Source organism: Paramisgurnus dabryanus, chromosome 23 (genome assembly GCF_030506205.2).
Source record: "Paramisgurnus dabryanus chromosome 23, PD_genome_1.1, whole genome shotgun sequence".
Lineage (NCBI taxonomy): Eukaryota > Metazoa > Chordata > Actinopteri > Cypriniformes > Cobitidae > Paramisgurnus > Paramisgurnus dabryanus.
The window spans coordinates 19749877-19770985 of record NC_133359.1 but is presented as its reverse complement, the minus strand read 5'-3'; the positions used below and the strand labels follow the sequence as shown (position 1 = coordinate 19770985).

At 44.5% G+C, this 21109-nt stretch overlaps 1 protein-coding gene across 1 annotated transcript in view; it reads left to right on the top strand.

The window, feature by feature from the left end:
* LOC135781148 (uncharacterized) overlaps positions 1-21109 on the top strand; it is a 45414-nt gene that overhangs the window by 17006 nt on the left and 7299 nt on the right. The window contains exons 25-28 of the mRNA XM_065291481.1: positions 34-273; positions 412-568; positions 879-1010; positions 1121-20554. Coding sequence (XP_065147553.1) covers positions 34-273; positions 412-568; positions 879-1010; positions 1121-20554 — 19963 coding nt within the window. The remainder of the gene's footprint in view (positions 1-33; positions 274-411; positions 569-878; positions 1011-1120; positions 20555-21109) is intronic.

Sequence of the window (21109 nt, the reverse complement as noted above, 5' to 3'; positions counted from 1 at the left end):
CTCACCTAAACGACTTTATGATCTCTATTACAGGGCAAAGTGTGTGGACTGTGTGGAAACTTTGACGGTAATGCAAATAACGACTTTGTAAAGCACGATGGAGAAGTAGTAACTGATGCGGTGGTGTTTGGGAATAGCTGGAAAGTGAAACCAAGCTGCCCAGAAGTGGACAGTTTGAAAGACCCTTGTGAGAAAAACCCTCACCGGAGTGTCTGGGCTATCAAACAATGCAGCATCATTACAAGCAATGTCTTTCAAGACTGCCATGCACATGTATGTAAAGATATCAAAACTTTTTGAACGTATTAGTTTATTATAAATCATTTAAATGAATTGTTGAATTAGTACCTAAAATAGAAGAAAATAATCTACTCTGTTCTGTTATAAAGTTGTACATTTACTTGTCTATAGGTGGACTCTGCCCCATACTATGATGCCTGTGTGAGGGACACCTGTGCATGTGATTCTGGTGGAGACTGTGATTGTTTCTGTACAGCAGTGGCTGCTTATGCGGCTGAATGCCGAAAGAAAGAGGTTTGCATTGCATGGCGGACTCCACATATTTGTCGTAAGTGTTATGAGAACAATGTGGCTAGTCTTTACACAGGGGTATGTCTCAGAAAATGGAAAGCTCTTAACGTAAAATAACTATTGCGATATGCATCCTTGAAATTACAGTTCTAATATGAAATTTGTGTAGTATCTGATGAGTTAACACAAACATTAACACATGTGCCTTTGAAATACAAGCATACCTTTACAATTCCATTGTATATTACCTAATCTTCTATGTATGACCTAGTAAAATTGTCTAGAACATATTATGTTGTGTTGTCTGCTATTGAAGTTGTGACTACATTATCTGAACTACTTTGCAGCTTTATTCTGTGACTACTACAATGGCCCAGTGGGAGACTGTGAGTGGCACTACAGAGCCTGTGGTTCAGCCTGCATGAAAACATGCAAAAACCCAGAAGGGACCTGTTCCAATCAAATTCCTCTTCTAGAAGGTATGACACTTTTTAAACTTCTATATATTAATTGACCAATGGGCTGTTACAAAATTTAAAGTAATATATCAATTCTGTTTAATCATTCTACCCTTTTTTTATTTGCCTAGGGTGTTTTCCTCAGTGCCCTTCTGACAGGCCATTTTTAAAGGAAGAAACTCAAAAATGTGTCACAGAGATAGAGTGTGCTCCTACGTGTGTATATGATGGGAAGGAGTTCATGATTGGAGAAGAAGTGTACCACACCACAGATGGAAATGGCATGTGTTTCAAAGCTGTGTGTGGATCAAATGCAACAATAATTAGATATATGGAAACTTGTGTCACAACAGCTACACCATTTACTTTCACAACAACAACAACACCTACAACCACACAACCATCAACAACAACACAACCAACAACAGCTACTAAAACCACTGGTGCGTCCACAACTGCAGGACCATCAACAACACAACCAACAACAGGAACACAAACCACTGGTGCGTCCACAACTGCAGGACCATCTACAGGAACACAACAATCAACAACACAAGTATCAACAACTTTTTATGCCACTGGTTTCTCCACAACAACAGGACCACCAACAACAAAACCAACAACAGCTACACAAATGACTGGTGCTTCCACAACTGCAGGAACATCAGCAGTAACAGAACAATCAACAACCCCAGAATCAACAACTTCTCATACCACTGGTTTGTCCACAACTACAGGACCACCAACAACAAAACCAACAACAGCTACACAAACCACTGGTGCTTCCACAACTGCAGGACCATCAACGAGAACAGCACAATCAACAACACAAGTATCAACAACTTCTCATACCACTGGTTTATCCACAACTACAGGACCACCAACAACACAACCAACCACAGCTACACAAACCACTGGTGCATCCACAACTGCAGGACCATCAACAGGAACACCACAATCAACAACCCCAGAATCAACAACTTCTCATACCACTGGTTTGTCCACAACTACAGGACCACCAACAACAAAGCCAACAACAGCTACAGAAAGCACTGGGGCTTTCACAACTGCAGGACCATCAACAGGAACTTCTCATACCACTAGTTTGTCTACAACAACAGGACCACCAACAACAAAACAAACAACAGCCACACAAACCACTGGTGCATCCACAACTGCAGGACCAACAACAGGAACACCACAATCAACAACACAAGTATCGACAACTTCTCATACCACTGGTTTATCCACAACTACAGGACCACCAACAACACAACCAACCACAGCTACACAAAGCACTGGTGCATCCACAACTGCAGGACCAACAACAGGAACACCACAATCAACAACACAAGTATTAACAACTTCTCATACCACTGGTTTGTCCACAACAACAGGACCACCAACAACAAAACCCACAACAGCTACACAAACGACTGGTGCTTCCACAACTGCAGGAACATCAGCAGTAACAGAACAATCAACAACCCCAGAATCAACAACTTCTCATACCACTGGTTTGTCCACAATTACAGGACCACCAACAACAAAACCAACAACAGCTACACAAACCACTGGTGCTTCCACAACTGCAGGACCATCAACGAGAACAGCACAATCAACAACAAAAGTATCAACAACTTCTCATACCACTGGTTTATCCACAACAACAGGACCACCAACAACACAACCAACCCCAGCTACACAAACCACTGGTGCATCCACAACTGCAGGACCATCAACAGGAACACCACAATCAACAACACAAGTATCAACAACTTTTCATACCACTGGTTTGTCCACAACAACAGGACCACCAACAACAAAACCAACAACAGCTACACAAACGACTGGTGCTTCCACAACTGCAGGAACATCAGCAGTAACAGAACAATCAACAACCCCAGAATCAACAACTTCTCATACCACTGGATTGTCCACAACTACAGGACCACCAACAACACAAACAGCAACAGCTACACAAACCATTGGTGCATCCACAACTGCAGGACCATCAACGGGAACAGCACAATCAACAACACAAGTATCAACAACTTCTCATACCACTGGTTTGTCCACAACAACAGGACCACCAACAACAAAACCAACAACAGCTACACAAACGACTGGTGCTTCCACAACTGCAGGAACATCAGCAGTAACAAAACAATCAACAACCCCAGAATCAACAACTTCTCATACCACTGGTTTGTCCACAACTACAGGACCACCAACAACAAAGCCAACAACAGCTACACAAAGCACTGGTGCTTCCACAACTGCAGGACCATCAACGAGAACAGCACAATCAACAACACAAGTATCGACAACTTCTCATACCACTGGTTTATCCACAACTACAGGACCGCCAACAACACAACCAACCACAGCTACACAAACCACTGGTGCATCCACAACTGCAGGACCAACAACAGGAACACCACAATCAACAACACAAGTATCGACAACTTCTCATACCACTGGTTTATCCACAACTACAGGACCACCAACAACACAACCAACCACAGCTACACAAACCACTGGTGCATCCACAACTGCAGGACCAACAACAGGAACACCACAATCAACAACACAAGTATCAACAACTTTTCATACCACTGGTTTGCCCACAACAACAGGACCACCAACAAAACCAACAACAGCTACACAAACGACTGGTGCTTCCACAACTGCAGGAACATCAGCAGTAACAGAACAATCAACAACCCCAGAATCAACAACTTCTCATACCACTGGTTTGTCCACAACTACAGGACCACCAACAACACAACCAACAACAGCTACAAAAACGACTGGTGCTTCCACAACTGCACGACCATCAACAGGAACAGCACAATCAACAACACAAGTATCAACAACTTCTCATACCACTGGTTTGTTCACAACAACAGGACCACCACCAACAAAACCAACAACAGCTACACAAACCACTGGTGCTTCCACAACTGCAGGACCATCAACGAGAACAGCACAATCAACAACACAAGTATCAACAACTTCTCATACCACTGGTTTATCCACAACTACAGGACCACCAACCACACAACCAACCACAGCTACACAAACCACTGGTGCGTCCACAACTGCAGGACCATCAACGGGAACACCACAATCAACAACACAAGTATCAACAACTTTTCATACCACTGGTTTGTTCACAACAACAGGACCACCACCAACAAAACCAACAACAGCTACACAAACCACTGGTGCTTCCACAACTGCAGGATCATCAACGAGAACAGCACAATCAACAACACAAGTATCAACAACTTCTCATACCACTGGTTTATCCACAACTACAGGACCACCAACCACACAACCAACCACAGCTACACAAACCACTGGTGCGTCCACAACTGCTGGACCATCAACGGGAACACCACAATCAACAACACAAGTATCAACAACTTCTCATACCACTGGTTTGTCCACAACTACAGGACCACCAACAACACGAACAACAACAGCTACACAAACCACTGGTGCATCCACAACTGCAGGACCATCAACGGGAACAGCACAATCAACAACACAAGTATCAACAACTTCTCATACCACTGGTTTGTCCACAACAACAAAACCAACCACAGCTACACAAACCACTGGTGCATCCACAACTGCAGGACCATCAACAGGAACACCACAATCAACAACACAAGTATCAACAACTTTTCATACCACTGGTTTGTCCACAACAACAGGACCCCCAACAACAAAACCAACAACAGCTACACAAACGACTGGTGCTTCCACAACTGCAGGAACATCAGCAGTAACAGAACAATCAACAACCCCAGAATCAACAATTTCACATACCACTGGTTTGTCCACAACTACAGGACCACCAACAACAAAGCCAACAACAGCTACACAAATCACTGGTGCTTCCACAACTGCAGGACCATCAACGAGAACAGCACAATCAACAACACAAGTATCAACAACTTCTCATACCACTGGTTTATCCACAACTACAAGACCATCAACAACACAACCAACCACAGCTACACAAACCACTGGTGCGTCCACAACTGCAGGACCATCAACGGGAACACCACAATCAACAACACAAGTATCAACAACTTCTCATACCACTGGTTTGTCCACAACTACAGGACCACCAACAACAAAACCAACAACAGCTACACAAACGACTGGTGCTTCCACAACTGCAGGACCATCCACAGGAACACCACAATCAACAACACAAGTATCAACAACTTCTCATACCACTGGTTTATCCACAACTACAGGACCACCAACAACACAACCAACCACAGCTACACAAACCACTGGTGCATCCACAACTGCAGGACCATCAACAGGAACACCACAATCAACAACACAAGTATCAACAACTTTTCATACCACTGGTTTGTCCACAACAACAGGACCACCAACAACAAAACCAACCACAGCTACACAAACCACTGGTGCATCCACAACTGCAGGACCATCAACAGGAACACCACAATCAACAACACAAGTATCAACAACTTTTCATACCACTGGTTTGTCCACAACAACAGGACCCCCAACAACAAAACCAACAACAGCTACACAAACGACTGGTGCTTCCACAACTGCAGGAACATCAGCAGTAACAGAACAATCAACAACCCCAGAATCAACAATTTCTCATACCACTGGTTTGTCCACAACTACAGGACCACCAACAACAAAGCCAACAACAGCTACACAAACGACTGGTGCTTCCACAACTGGAGGACCATCAACGAGAACAGCACAATCAACAACACAAGTATCAACAACTTCTCATACCACTGGTTTATCCACAACTACAGGACCACCAACAACACGAACAACAACAGCTACACAAACCACTGGTGCATCCACAACTGCAGGACCATCAACAGGAACACCACAATCAACAACACAAGTATCAACAACTTTTCATACCACTGGTTTGTCCACAACAACAGGACCACCAACAACAAAACCAACCACAGCTACACAAACCACTGGTGCATCCACAACTGCAGGACCATCAACAGGAACACCACAATCAACAACACAAGTATCAACAACTTTTCATACCACTGGTTTGTCCACAACAACAGGACCCCCAACAACAAAACCAACAACAGCTACACAAACGACTGGTGCTTCCACAACTGCAGGAACATCAGCAGTAACAGAACAATCAACAACCCCAGAATCAACAATTTCTCATACCACTGGTTTGTCCACAACTACAGGACCACCAACAACAAAGCCAACAACAGCTACACAAATCTCTGGTGCTTCCACAACTGCAGGACCATCAACGAGAACAGCACAATCAACAACACAAGTATCAACAACTTCTCATACCACTGGTTTATCCACAACTACAAGACCATCAACAACACAACCAACCACAGCTACACAAACCACTGGTGCGTCCACAACTGCAGGACCATCAACGGGAACACCACAATCAACAACACAAGTATCAACAACTTCTCATACCACTGGTTTGTCCACAACTACAGGACCACCAACAACACGAACAACAACAGCTACACAAACCACTGGTGCATCCACAACTGCAGGACCATCAACGAGAACAGCACAATCAACAACACAAGTATCAACAACTTCTCATACCACTGGTTTATCCACAACTACAGGACCACCAACAACACATCCAACCACAGCTACACAAACCACTGGTGCATCCACAACTGCAGGACCATCAACAGGAACACCACAATCAACAACACAAGTATCAACAACTTTTCATACCACTGGTTTGTCCACAACAACAGGACCACCAACAACAAAACCAACCACAGCTACACAAACCACTGGTGCATCCACAACTGCAGGACCATCAACAGGAACACCACAATCAACAACACAAGTATCAACAACTTTTCATACCACTGGTTTGTCCACAACAACAGGACCCCCAACAACAAAACCAACAACAGCTACACAAACGACTGGTGCTTCCACAACTGCAGGAACATCAGCAGTAACAAAACAATCAACAACCCCAGAATCAACAATTTCTCATACCACTGGTTTGTCCACAACTACAGGACCACCAACAACAAAGCCAACAACAGCTACACAAACCACTGGTGCGTCCACAACTGCAGGACCATCAACGGGAACACCACAATCAACAACACAAGTATCAACAACTTCTCATACCACTGGTTTGTCCACAACTACAGGACCACCAACAACACGAACAACAACAGCTACACAAACCACTGGTGCATCCACAACTGCAGGACCATCAACGGGAACAGCACAATCAACAACACAAGTATCAACAACTTCTCATACCACTGGTTTGTCCACAACTACAGGACCACCAACAACACGAACAACAACAGCTACACAAACCACTGGTGCATCCACAACTGCAGGACCATCAACGAGAACAGCACAATCAACAACACAAGAATCAACAACTTCTCATACCACTGGTTTATCCACAACTACAGGACCACCAACAACACAACCAACCACAGCTACACAAACCACTGGTGCATCCACAACTGCAGGACCATCAACAGGAACACCACAATCAACAACACAAGTATCAACAACTTTTCATACCACTGGTTTGTCCACAACAACAGGACCACCAACAACAAAACCAACCACAGCTACACAAACCACTGGTGCATCCACAACTGGTTTGTCCACAACTACAGGACCACCAACAACACAACCAACCACAGCTACACAAACCACTGGTGCATCCACAACTGCAGGACCATCAACAGGAACACCACAATCAACAACACAAGTATCAACAACTTTTCATACCACTGGTTTGTCCACAACAACAAAACCAACCACAGCTACACAAACCACTGGTGCATCCACAACTGCAGGACCATCAACAGGAACACCACAATCAACAACACAAGTATCAACAACTTTTCATACCACTGGTTTGTCCACAACAACAGGACCCCCAACAACAAAACCAACAACAGCTACACAAACGACTGGTGCTTCCACAACTGCAGGAACATCAGCAGTAACAGAACAATCAACAACCCCAGAATCAACAATTTCTCATACCACTGGTTTGTCCACAACTACAGGACCACCAACAACACAACCAACCACAGCTACACAAACCACTGGTGCATCCACAACTGCAGGACCATCAACAGGAACACCACAATCAACAACACAAGTATCAACAACTTTTCATACCACTGGTTTGTCCACAACAACAAAACCAACCACAGCTACACAAACCACTGGTGCATCCACAACTGCAGGACCATCAACAGGAACACCACAATCAACAACACAAGTATCAACAACTTTTCATACCACTGGTTTGTCCACAACAACAGGACCCCCAACAACAAAACCAACAACAGCTACACAAACGACTGGTGCTTCCACAACTGCAGGAACATCAGCAGTAACAGAACAATCAACAACCCCAGAATCAACAAGTTCACATACCACTGGTTTGTCCACAACTACAGGACCACCAACAACACAAGCAACAACAGCTACACAAACCACCAGTGCGTCCACAACTGCAGGACCATCCACAGGAACACCACAATCAACAACACAAGTATCAACAACTTTTCATACCACTGGTTTATCCACAACTACAGGACCACCAACAACACAACCAACCACAGCTACACAAACCACTGGTGCATCCACAACTGCAGGACCATCAACAGGAACACCACAATCAACAACACAAGTATCAACAACTTTTCATACCACTGGTTTGTCCACAACAACAGGACCCTCAACAACAAAACCAACAACAGCTACACAAACGACTGGTGCTTCCACAACTGCAGGAACATCAGCAGTAACAGAACAATCAACAACCCCAGAATCAACAATTTCTCATACCACTGGTTTGTCCACAACTACAGGACCACCAACAACAAAGCCAACAACAGCTACACAAATCACTGGTGCTTCCACAACTGCAGGACCATCAACGAGAACAGCACAATCAACAACACAAGTATCAACAACTTCTCATACCACTGGTTTATCCACAACTACAAGACCATCAACAACACAACCAACCACAGCTACACAAACCACTGGTGCGTCCACAACTGCAGGACCATCAACGGGAACACCACAATCAACAACACAAGTATCAACAACTTCTCATACCACTGGTTTGTCCACAACTACAGGACCACCAACAACACGACCAACAACAGCTACACAAACCACTGGTGCATCCACAACTGCAGGACCATCAACGAGAACAGCACAATCAACAACACAAGTATCAACAACTTCTCATACCACTGGTTTATCCACAACTACAGGACCACCAACAACACAACCAACCACAGCTACACAAACCACTGGTGCATCCACAACTGCAGGACCATCAACAGGAACACCACAATCAACAACACAAGTATCAACAACTTTTCATACCACTGGTTTGTCCACAACAACAGGACCACCAACAACAAAACCAACCACAGCTACACAAACCACTGGTGCATCCACAACTGCAGGACCATCAACAGGAACACCACAATCAACAACACAAGTATCAACAACTTTTCATACCACTGGTTTGTCCACAACAACAGGACCCCCAACAACAAAACCAACAACAGCTACACAAACGACTGGTGCTTCCACAACTGCAGGAACATCAGCAGTAACAAAACAATCAACAACCCCAGAATCAACAATTTCTCATACCACTGGTTTGTCCACAACTACAGGACCACCAACAACAAAGCCAACAACAGCTACACAAACCACTGGTGCGTCCACAACTGCAGGACCATCAACGAGAACAGCACAATCAACAACACAAGTATCAACAACTTCTCATACCACTGGTTTATCCACAACTACAAGACCATCAACAACACAACCAACCACAGCTACACAAACCACTGGTGCGTCCACAACTGCAGGACCATCAACGGGAACACCACAATCAACAACACAAGTATCAACAACTTCTCATACCACTGGTTTGTCCACAACTACAGGACCACCAACAACACGAACAACAACAGCTACACAAACCACTGGTGCATCCACAACTGCAGGACCATCAACGGGAACAGCACAATCAACAACACAAGTATCAACAACTTCTCATACCACTGGTTTGTCCACAACTACAGGACCACCAACAACACGAACAACAACAGCTACACAAACCACTGGTGCATCCACAACTGCAGGACCATCAACGAGAACAGCACAATCAACAACACAAGAATCAACAACTTCTCATACCACTGGTTTATCCACAACTACAGGACCACCAACAACACAACCAACCACAGCTACACAAACCACTGGTGCATCCACAACTGCAGGACCATCAACAGGAACACCACAATCAACAACACAAGTATCAACAACTTCTCATACCACTGGTTTGTCCACAACAACAGGACCACCAACAACAAAACCAACCACAGCTACACAAACCACTGGTGCATCCACAACTGCAGGACCATCAACAGGAACACCACAATCAACAACACAAGTATCAACAACTTTTCATACCACTGGTTTGTCCACAACAACAGGACCCCCAACAACAAAACCAACAACAGCTACACAAACGACTGGTGCTTCCACAACTGCAGGAACATCAGCAGTAACAGAACAATCAACAACCCCAGAATCAACAATTTCTCATACCACTGGTTTGTCCACAACTACAGGACCACCAACAACAAAGCCAACAACAGCTACACAAACCACTGGTGCTTCCACAACTGCAGGACCATCAACGAGAACAGCACAATCAACAACACAAGTATCAACAACTTCTCATACCACTGGTTTGTCCACAACTACAGGACTACCAACAACACGAACAACAACAGCTACACAAACCACTGGTGCATCCACAACTGCAGGACCATCAACGAGAACAGCACAATCAACAACACAAGTATCAACAACTTCTCATACCACTGGTTTATCCACAACTACAGGACCACCAACAACACAACCAACCACAGCTACACAAACCACTGGTGCATCCACAACTGCAGGACCATCAACAGGAACACCACAATCAACAACACAAGTATCAACAACTTCTCATACCACTGGTTTGTCCACAACAACAGGACCCCCAACAACAAAACCAACAACAACTACACAAACGACTGGTGCTTCCACAACTGCAGGAACATCAGCAGTAACAGAACAATCAACAACCCCAGAATCAACAATTTCTCATACCACTGGTTTGTCCACAACTACAGGACCACCAACAACAAAGCCAACAACAGCTACACAAACCACTGGTGCATCCACAACTGCAGGACCATCAACAGGAACACCACAATCAACAACACAAGTATCAACAACTTTTCATACCACTGGTTTGTCCACAACAACAGGACCACCAACAACAAAACCAACCACAGCTACACAAACCACTGGTGCATCCACAACTGCAGGACCATCAACAGGAACACCACAATCAACAACACAAGTATCAACAACTTTTCATACCACTGGTTTGTCCACAACAACAGGACCACCAACAACACAACCAACCACAGCTACACAAACCACTGGTGCATCCACAACTGCAGGACCATCAACAGGAACACCACAATCAACAACACAAGTATCAACAACTTCTCATACCACTGGTTTGTCCACAACAACAGGACCACCAACAAAAAAACCAACCACAGCTACACAAACCACTGGTGCATCCACAACTGCAGGACCATCAACAGGAACACCACAATCAACAACACAAGTATCAACAACTTTTCATACCACTGGTTTGTCCACAACAACAGGACCCCCAACAACAAAACCAACAACAGCTACACAAACGACTGGTGCTTCCACAACTGCAGGAACATCAGCAGTAACAGAACAATCAACAACCCCAGAATCAACAATTTCTCATACCACTGGTTTGTCCACAACTACAGGACCACCAACAACAAAGCCAACAACAGCTACACAAATCACTGGTGCTTCCACAACTGCAGGACCATCAACGAGAACAGCACAATCAACAACACAAGTATCAACAACTTCTCATACCACTGGTTTGTCCACAACTACAGGACCACCAACAACACAACCAACCACAGCTACACAAACCACTGGTGCATCCACAACTGCAGGACCATCAACAGGAACACCACAATCAACAACACAAGTATCAACAACTTTTCATACCACTGGTTTGTCCACAACAACAAAACCAACCACAGCTACACAAACCACTGGTGCATCCACAACTGCAGGACCATCAACAGGAACACCACAATCAACAACACAAGTATCAACAACTTTTCATACCACTGGTTTGTCCACAACAACAGGACCCCCAACAACAAAACCAACAACAGCTACACAAACGACTGGTGCTTCCACAACTGCAGGAACATCAGCAGTAACAGAACAATCAACAACCCCAGAATCAACAATTTCACATACCACTGGTTTGTCCACAACTACAGGACCACCAACAAAAAAACCAACCACAGCTACACAAACCACTGGTGCATCCACAACTGCAGGACCATCAACAGGAACACCACAATCAACAACACAAGTATCAACAACTTTTCATACCACTGGTTTGTCCACAACAACAGGACCCCCAACAACAAAACCAACAACAGCTACACAAACGACTGGTGCTTCCACAACTGCAGGAACATCAGCAGTAACAGAACAATCAACAACCCCAGAATCAACAAGTTCACATACCACTGGTTTGTCCACAACTACAGGACCACCAACAACAAAGCCAACAACAGCTACACAAATCACTGGTGCTTCCACAACTGCAGGACCATCAACGAGAACAGCACAATCAACAACACAAGTATCAACAACTTCTCATACCACTGGTTTATCCACAACTACAAGACCATCAACAACACAACCAACCACAGCTACACAAACCACTGGTGCGTCCACAACTGCAGGACCATCAACGGGAACACCACAATCAACAACACAAGTATCAACAACTTCTCATACCACTGGTTTGTCCACAACTACAGGACCACCAACAACACAAGCAACAACAGCTACACAAACCACCAGTGCGTCCACAACTGCAGGACCATCCACAGGAACACCACAATCAACAACACAAGTATCAACAACTTTTCATACCACTGGTTTATCCACAACTACAGGACCACCAACAACACAACCAACCACAGCTACACAAACCACTGGTGCATCCACAACTGCAGGACCATCAACAGGAACACCACAATCAACAACACAAGTATCAACAACTTTTCATACCACTGGTTTGTCCACAACAACAGGACCCTCAACAACAAAACCAACAACAGCTACACAAACGACTGGTGCTTCCACAACTGCAGGAACATCAGCAGTAACAGAACAATCAACAACCCCAGAATCAACAATTTCTCATACCACTGGTTTGTCCACAACTACAGGACCACCAACAACAAAGCCAACAACAGCTACACAAATCACTGGTGCTTCCACAACTGCAGGACCATCAACGAGAACAGCACAATCAACAACACAAGTATCAACAACTTCTCATACCACTGGTTTATCCACAACTACAAGACCATCAACAACACAACCAACCACAGCTACACAAACCACTGGTGCATCCACAACTGCAGGACCATCAACGGGAACACCACAATCAACAACACAAGTATCAACAACTTCTCATACCACTGGTTTGTCCACAACTACAGGACCACCAACAACACGACCAACAACAGCTACACAAACCACTGGTGCATCCACAACTGCAGGACCATCAACGAGAACAGCACAATCAACAACACAAGTATCAACAACTTCTCATACCACTGGTTTATCCACAACTACAGGACCACCAACAACACAACCAACCACAGCTACACAAACCACTGGTGCATCCACAACTGCAGGACCATCAACAGGAACACCACAATCAACAACACAAGTATCAACAACTTTTCATACCACTGGTTTGTCCACAACAACAGGACCACCAACAACAAAACCAACCACAGCTACACAAACCACTGGTGCATCCACAACTGCAGGACCATCAACAGGAACACCACAATCAACAACACAAGTATCAACAACTTTTCATACCACTGGTTTGTCCACAACAACAGGACCCCCAACAACAAAACCAACAACAGCTACACAAACGACTGGTGCTTCCACAACTGCAGGAACATCAGCAGTAACAAAACAATCAACAACCCCAGAATCAACAATTTCTCATACCACTGGTTTGTCCACAACTACAGGACCACCAACAACAAAGCCAACAACAGCTACACAAACCACTGGTGCTTCCACAACTGCAGGACCATCAACGAGAACAGCACAATCAACAACACAAGTATCAACAACTTCTCATACCACTGGTTTGTCCACAACTACAGGACTACCAACAACACGAACAACAACAGCTACACAAACCACTGGTGCATCCACAACTGCAGGACCATCAACGAGAACAGCACAATCAACAACACAAGTATCAACAACTTCTCATACCACTGGTTTATCCACAACTACAGGACCACCAACAACACAACCAACCACAGCTACACAAACCACTGGTGCATCCACAACTGCAGGACCATCAACAGGAACACCACAATCAACAACACAAGTATCAACAACTTCTCATACCACTGGTTTGTCCACAACAACAGGACCCCCAACAACAAAACCAACAACAGCTACACAAACGACTGGTGCTTCCACAACTGCAGGAACATCAGCAGTAACAGAACAATCAACAACCCCAGAATCAACAATTTCTCATACCACTGGTTTGTCCACAACTACAGGACCACCAACAACAAAGCCAACAACAGCTACACAAACCACTGGTGCATCCACAACTGCAGGACCATCAACAGGAACACCACAATCAACAACACAAGTATCAACAACTTTTCATACCACTGGTTTGTCCACAACAACAGGACCACCAACAACAAAACCAACCACAGCTACACAAACCACTGGTGCATCCACAACTGCAGGACCATCATCAGGAACACCACAATCAACAACACAAGTATCAACAACTTTTCATACCACTGGTTTGTCCACAACAACAGGACCCCCAACAACAAAACCAACAACAGCTACACAAACGACTGGTGCTTCCACAACTGCAGGAACATCAGCAGTAACAGAACAATCAACAACCCCAGAATCAACAATTTCTCATACCACTGGTTTGTCCACAACTACAGGACCACCAACAACAAAGCCAACAACAGCTACACAAACCACTGGTGCTTCCACAACTGCAGGACCATCAACGAGAACAGCACAATCAACAACACAAGTATCGACAACTTCTCATACCACTGGTTTATCCACAACTACAGGACCACCAACAACACAACCAACCACAGCTACACAAACCACTGGTGCATCCACAACTGCAGGACCATCATCAGGAACACCACAATCAACAACAACACAAGTATCAACAACTTTTCATACCACTGGTTTGTCCACAACAACAGGACCACCAACAACAAAACCAACAACAGCTACAAAAACGACTGGTGCTTCCACAACTGCAGGTACATCAGCAGTAACAGAACAATCAACAACCCCAGAATCAACAACTTCTCATACCACTGGTTTGTCCACAACTACAGGACCACCAACAACAGGAACAACAACAGCTACACAAACCACTGGCGCTTCCACAACTGCAGGACCATCAACAGGAACACCACAATCAACAACACAAGTATCAACAACTTTTCATACCACTGGTTTGTCCACAACAACAGGACCACCAACAACAAAACCAACCACAGCTACACAAACCACTGGTGCATCCACAACTGCAGGACCATCAACAGGAACACCACAATCAACAACACAAGTATCAACAACTTCTCATAACACTGGTTTGTCCACAACTACAGGACCACCAACAACACAAGCAACAACAGCTACACAAACCACCAGTGCGTCCACAACTGCAGGACCATCCACAGGAACACCACAATCAACAACACAAGTATCAACAACTTTTCATACCACTGGTTTATCCACAACTACAGGACCACCAACAACACAACCAACCACAGCTACACAAACCACTGGTGCATCCACAACTGCAGGACCATCAACAGGAACACCACAATCAACAACACAAGTATCAACAACTTTTCATACCACTGGTTTGTCCACAACAACAGGACCCTCAACAACAAAACCAACAACAGCTACACAAACGACTGGTGCTTCCACAACTGCAGGAACATCAGCAGTAACAGAACAATCAACAACCCCAGAATCAACAATTTCTCATACCACTGGTTTGTCCACAACTACAGGACCACCAACAACAAAGCCAACAACAGCTACACAAATCACTGGTGCTTCCACAACTGCAGGACCATCAACGAGAACAGCACAATCAACAACACAAGTATCAACAACTTCTCATACCACTGGTTTATCCACAACTACAAGACCATCAACAACACAACCAACCACAGCTACACAAACCACTGGTGCGTCCACAACTGCAGGACCATCAACGGGAACACCACAATCAACAACACAAGTATCAACAACTTCTCATACCACTGGTTTGTCCACAACTACAGGACCACCAACAACACGACCAACAACAGCTACACAAACCACTGGTGCATCCACAACTGCAGGACCATCAACGAGAACAGCACAATCAACAACACAAGTATCAACAACTTCTCATACCACTGGTTTATCCACAACTACAGGACCACCAACAACACAACCAACCACAGCTACACAAACCACTGGTGCATCCACAACTGCAGGACCATCAACAGGAACACCACAATCAACAACACAAGTATCAACAACTTTTCATACCACTGGTTTGTCCACAACAACAGGACCACCAACAACAAAACCAACCACAGCTACACAAACCACTGGTGCATCCACAACTGCAGGACCATCAACAGGAACACCACAATCAACAACACAAGTATCAACAACTTTTCATACCACTGGTTTGTCCACAACAACAGGACCCCCAACAACAAAACCAACAACAGCTACACAAACGACTGGTGCTTCCACAACTGCAGGAACATCAGCAGTAACAAAACAATCAACAACCCCAGAATCAACAATTTCTCATACCACTGGTTTGTCCACAACTACAGGACCACCAACAACAAAGCCAACAACAGCTACACAAACCACTGGTGCGTCCACAACTGCAGGACCATCAACGAGAACAGCACAATCAACAACACAAGTATCAACAACTTCTCATACCACTGGTTTATCCACAACTACAAGACCATCAACAACACAACCAACCACAGCTACACAAACCACTGGTGCGTCCACAACTGCAGGACCATCAACGGGAACACCACAATCAACAACACAAGTATCAACAACTTCTCATACCACTGGTTTGTCCACAACTACAGGACCACCAACAACACGAACAACAACAGCTACACAAACCACTGGTGCATCCACAACTGCAGGACCATCAACGGGAACAGCACAATCAACAACACAAGTATCAACAACTTCTCATACCACTGGTTTGTCCACAACTACAGGACCACCAACAACACGAACAACAACAGCTACACAAACCACTGGTGCATCCACAACTGCAGGACCATCAACGAGAACAGCACAATCAACAACACAAGAATCAACAACTTCTCATACCACTGGTTTATCCACAACTACAGGACCACCAACAACACAACCAACCACAGCTACACAAACCACTGGTGCATCCACAACTGCAGGACTATCAACAGGAACACCACAATCAACAACACAAGTATCAACAACTTCTCATACCACTGGTTTGTCCACAACAACAGGACCACCAACAACAAAACCAACCACAGCTACACAAACCACTGGTGCATCCACAACTGCAGGACCATCAACAGGAACACCACAATCAACAACACAAGTATCAACAACTTTTCATACCACTGGTTTGTCCACAACAACAGGACCCCCAACAACAAAACCAACAACAGCTACACAAACGACTGGTGCTTCCACAACTGCAGGAACATCAGCAGTAACAGAACAATCAACAACCCCAGAATCAACAATTTCTCATACCACTGGTTTGTCCACAACTACAGGACCACCAACAACAAAGCCAACAACAGCTACACAAACCACTGGTGCTTCCACAACTGCAGGACCATCAACGAGAACAGCACAATCAACAACACAAGTATCAACAACTTCTCATACCACTGGTTTGTCCACAACTACAGGACTACCAACAACACGAACAACAACAGCTACACAAACCACTGGTGCATCCACAACTGCAGGACCATCAACGAGAACAGCACAATCAACAACACAAGTATCAACAACTTCTCATACCACTGGTTTATCCACAACTACAGGACCACCAACAACACAACCAACCACAGCTACACAAACCACTGGTGCATCCACAACTGCAGGACCATCAACAGGAACACCACAATCAACAACACAAGTATCAACAACTTCTCATACCACTGGTTTGTCCACAACAACAGGACCCCCAACAACAAAACCAACAACAGCTACACAAACGACTGGTGCTTCCACAACTGCAGGAACATCAGCAGTAACAGAACAATCAACAACCCCAGAATCAACAATTTCTCATACCACTGGTTTGTCCACAACTACAGGACCACCAACAACAAAGCCAACAACAGCTACACAAACCACTGGTGCATCCACAACTGCAGGACCATCAACAGGAACACCACAATCAACAACACAAGTATCAACAACTTTTCATACCACTGGTTTGTCCACAACAACAGGACCACCAACAACAAAACCAACCACAGCTACACAAACAACTGGTGCATCCACAACTGCAGGACCATCATCAGGAACACCACAATCAACAACACAAGTATCAACAACTTTTCATACCACTGGTTTGTCCACAACAACAGGACCCCCAACAACAAAACCAACAACAGCTACACAAACGACTGGTGCTTCCACAACTGCAGGAACATCAGCAGTAACAGAACAATCAACAACCCCAGAATCAACAATTTCTCATACCACTGGTTTGTCCACAACTACAGGACCACCAACAACAAAGCCAACAACAGCTACACAAACCACTGGTGCTTCCACAACTGCAGGACCATCAACGAGAACAGCACAATCAACAACACAAGTATCGACAACTTCTCATACCACTGGTTTATCCACAACTACAGGACCACCAACAACACAACCAACCACAGCTACACAAACCACTGGTGCATCCACAACTGCAGGACCATCATCAGGAACACCACAATCAACAACAACACAAGTATCAACAACTTTTCATACCACTGGTTTGTCCACAACAACAGGACCACCAACAACAAAACCAACAACAGCTACAAAAACGACTGGTGCTTCCACAACTGCAGGTACATCAGCAGTAACAGAACAATCAACAACCCCAGAATCAACAACTTCTCATACCACTGGTTTGTCCACAACTACAGGACCACCAACAACACGAACAACAACAGCTACACAAACCACTGGCGCTTCCACAACTGCAGGACCATCAACAGGAACAGCACAATCAACAACACAAGTATCAACAACTTCTCATACCACTGGTTTGTCCACAACAAGAGGACCAGCAACAACACAACCAACAACAGCTACACAAACCACTGGTGCTTCCACAACTGCAGGACCGTCAACGGGAACAGCACAATCAACAACACAAGTATCAACAACTTCTCATACCACTGGTTTGTACACAACTACAGGACCACCAACAACACAAGCAACAACAGCTTCACAAACCACCAGTGCGTCCACAACTGCAGGACCATCCACAGGAACACCACAATCAACAACACAAGTATCAACAACTTCTCATACTACTGGTTTGTCCACAACTACAGGACCAACAACAACACAACCAACAACACCTAAACAAACCACTGGAGCTTCCACAACTGCAGGACCATCAACAGGAACACCACAATCAACAACACGAGTATCAACAACTTCTCATACCACTGGTTTGTCCACAACAACAGGACCAACACCAACAAAACCAACAACAGCTACACAAACCACTGGTGCGTCCACAACTGCAGGAACGTCAATGGGAACAGCACAATCAACAACACAAGTATCAAAAACTTCTCATACCACTGGTTTGTCCACAATAACAGGACCACCAACAACACAACCAACAACAGCTACTCAAACCACTGGTTCGTCCACAACTGCAGGACCACCAACAACACAACCAACAACAGCTACACAAACCACTGGGGTGTCCACATCTACAGCACCATCAACAGGAACAACACAACCAACTACACAATTAACAAAAGAAACTGCTACTTCCACCATTACTGCTACAACATCAAAACCATTGTCTACTACAGTGACAGAAACATCAACAAAGTTTACAGTCTTCACACAATCAACTGAACAAACATCTCATTTCACTTCACACCAAATAAAAATTACAACAAGTTGTTACTGCACATTCGCAAATGAAACATTCCCTCCAGGTAAAACACACATTCATGTCAATTTCTCACTGACAGAGTTTTGTACATATTTAAATTTTGTGCATAATTTTATGCACTGTCCAAACTGTGTGTCACAGCATTCAGGTCCAACTTGTGTCCTGTAGTGATATTTCACCTAATGTGCAACTTTGCCTTTTTTATATATTTTCTTGTAATTTTTTAATTTGTTCTTATTATATTTTTCCCAACCCCATTTGGCTGATTCGAAAAATGATCCGATCCGTGCCTTAAAAACCGTAATGTGATACGAATCGTGAGTTTTGTGATCCGTATCACAACTAGTGCAAACTGATTGGTATGTGTCATCAAAATAGCGTGAAAGCAATATTTTTTCTAGTCACCCTCACTGTACTTACTTCAGGTTGTCTTACAATATGACAATGTGTAGCTGTGGTTCAGGACTACTGCGTCTAATTAAGCAACAGCAGGAACATAGGATCCTGGCATACAAGGTTTTATTCCTTCCTGCCTTCTCCACTTGCACATCGACAACCTTGCTTCTGACACAACAACGTCTGACTTGTTTACTTTTTC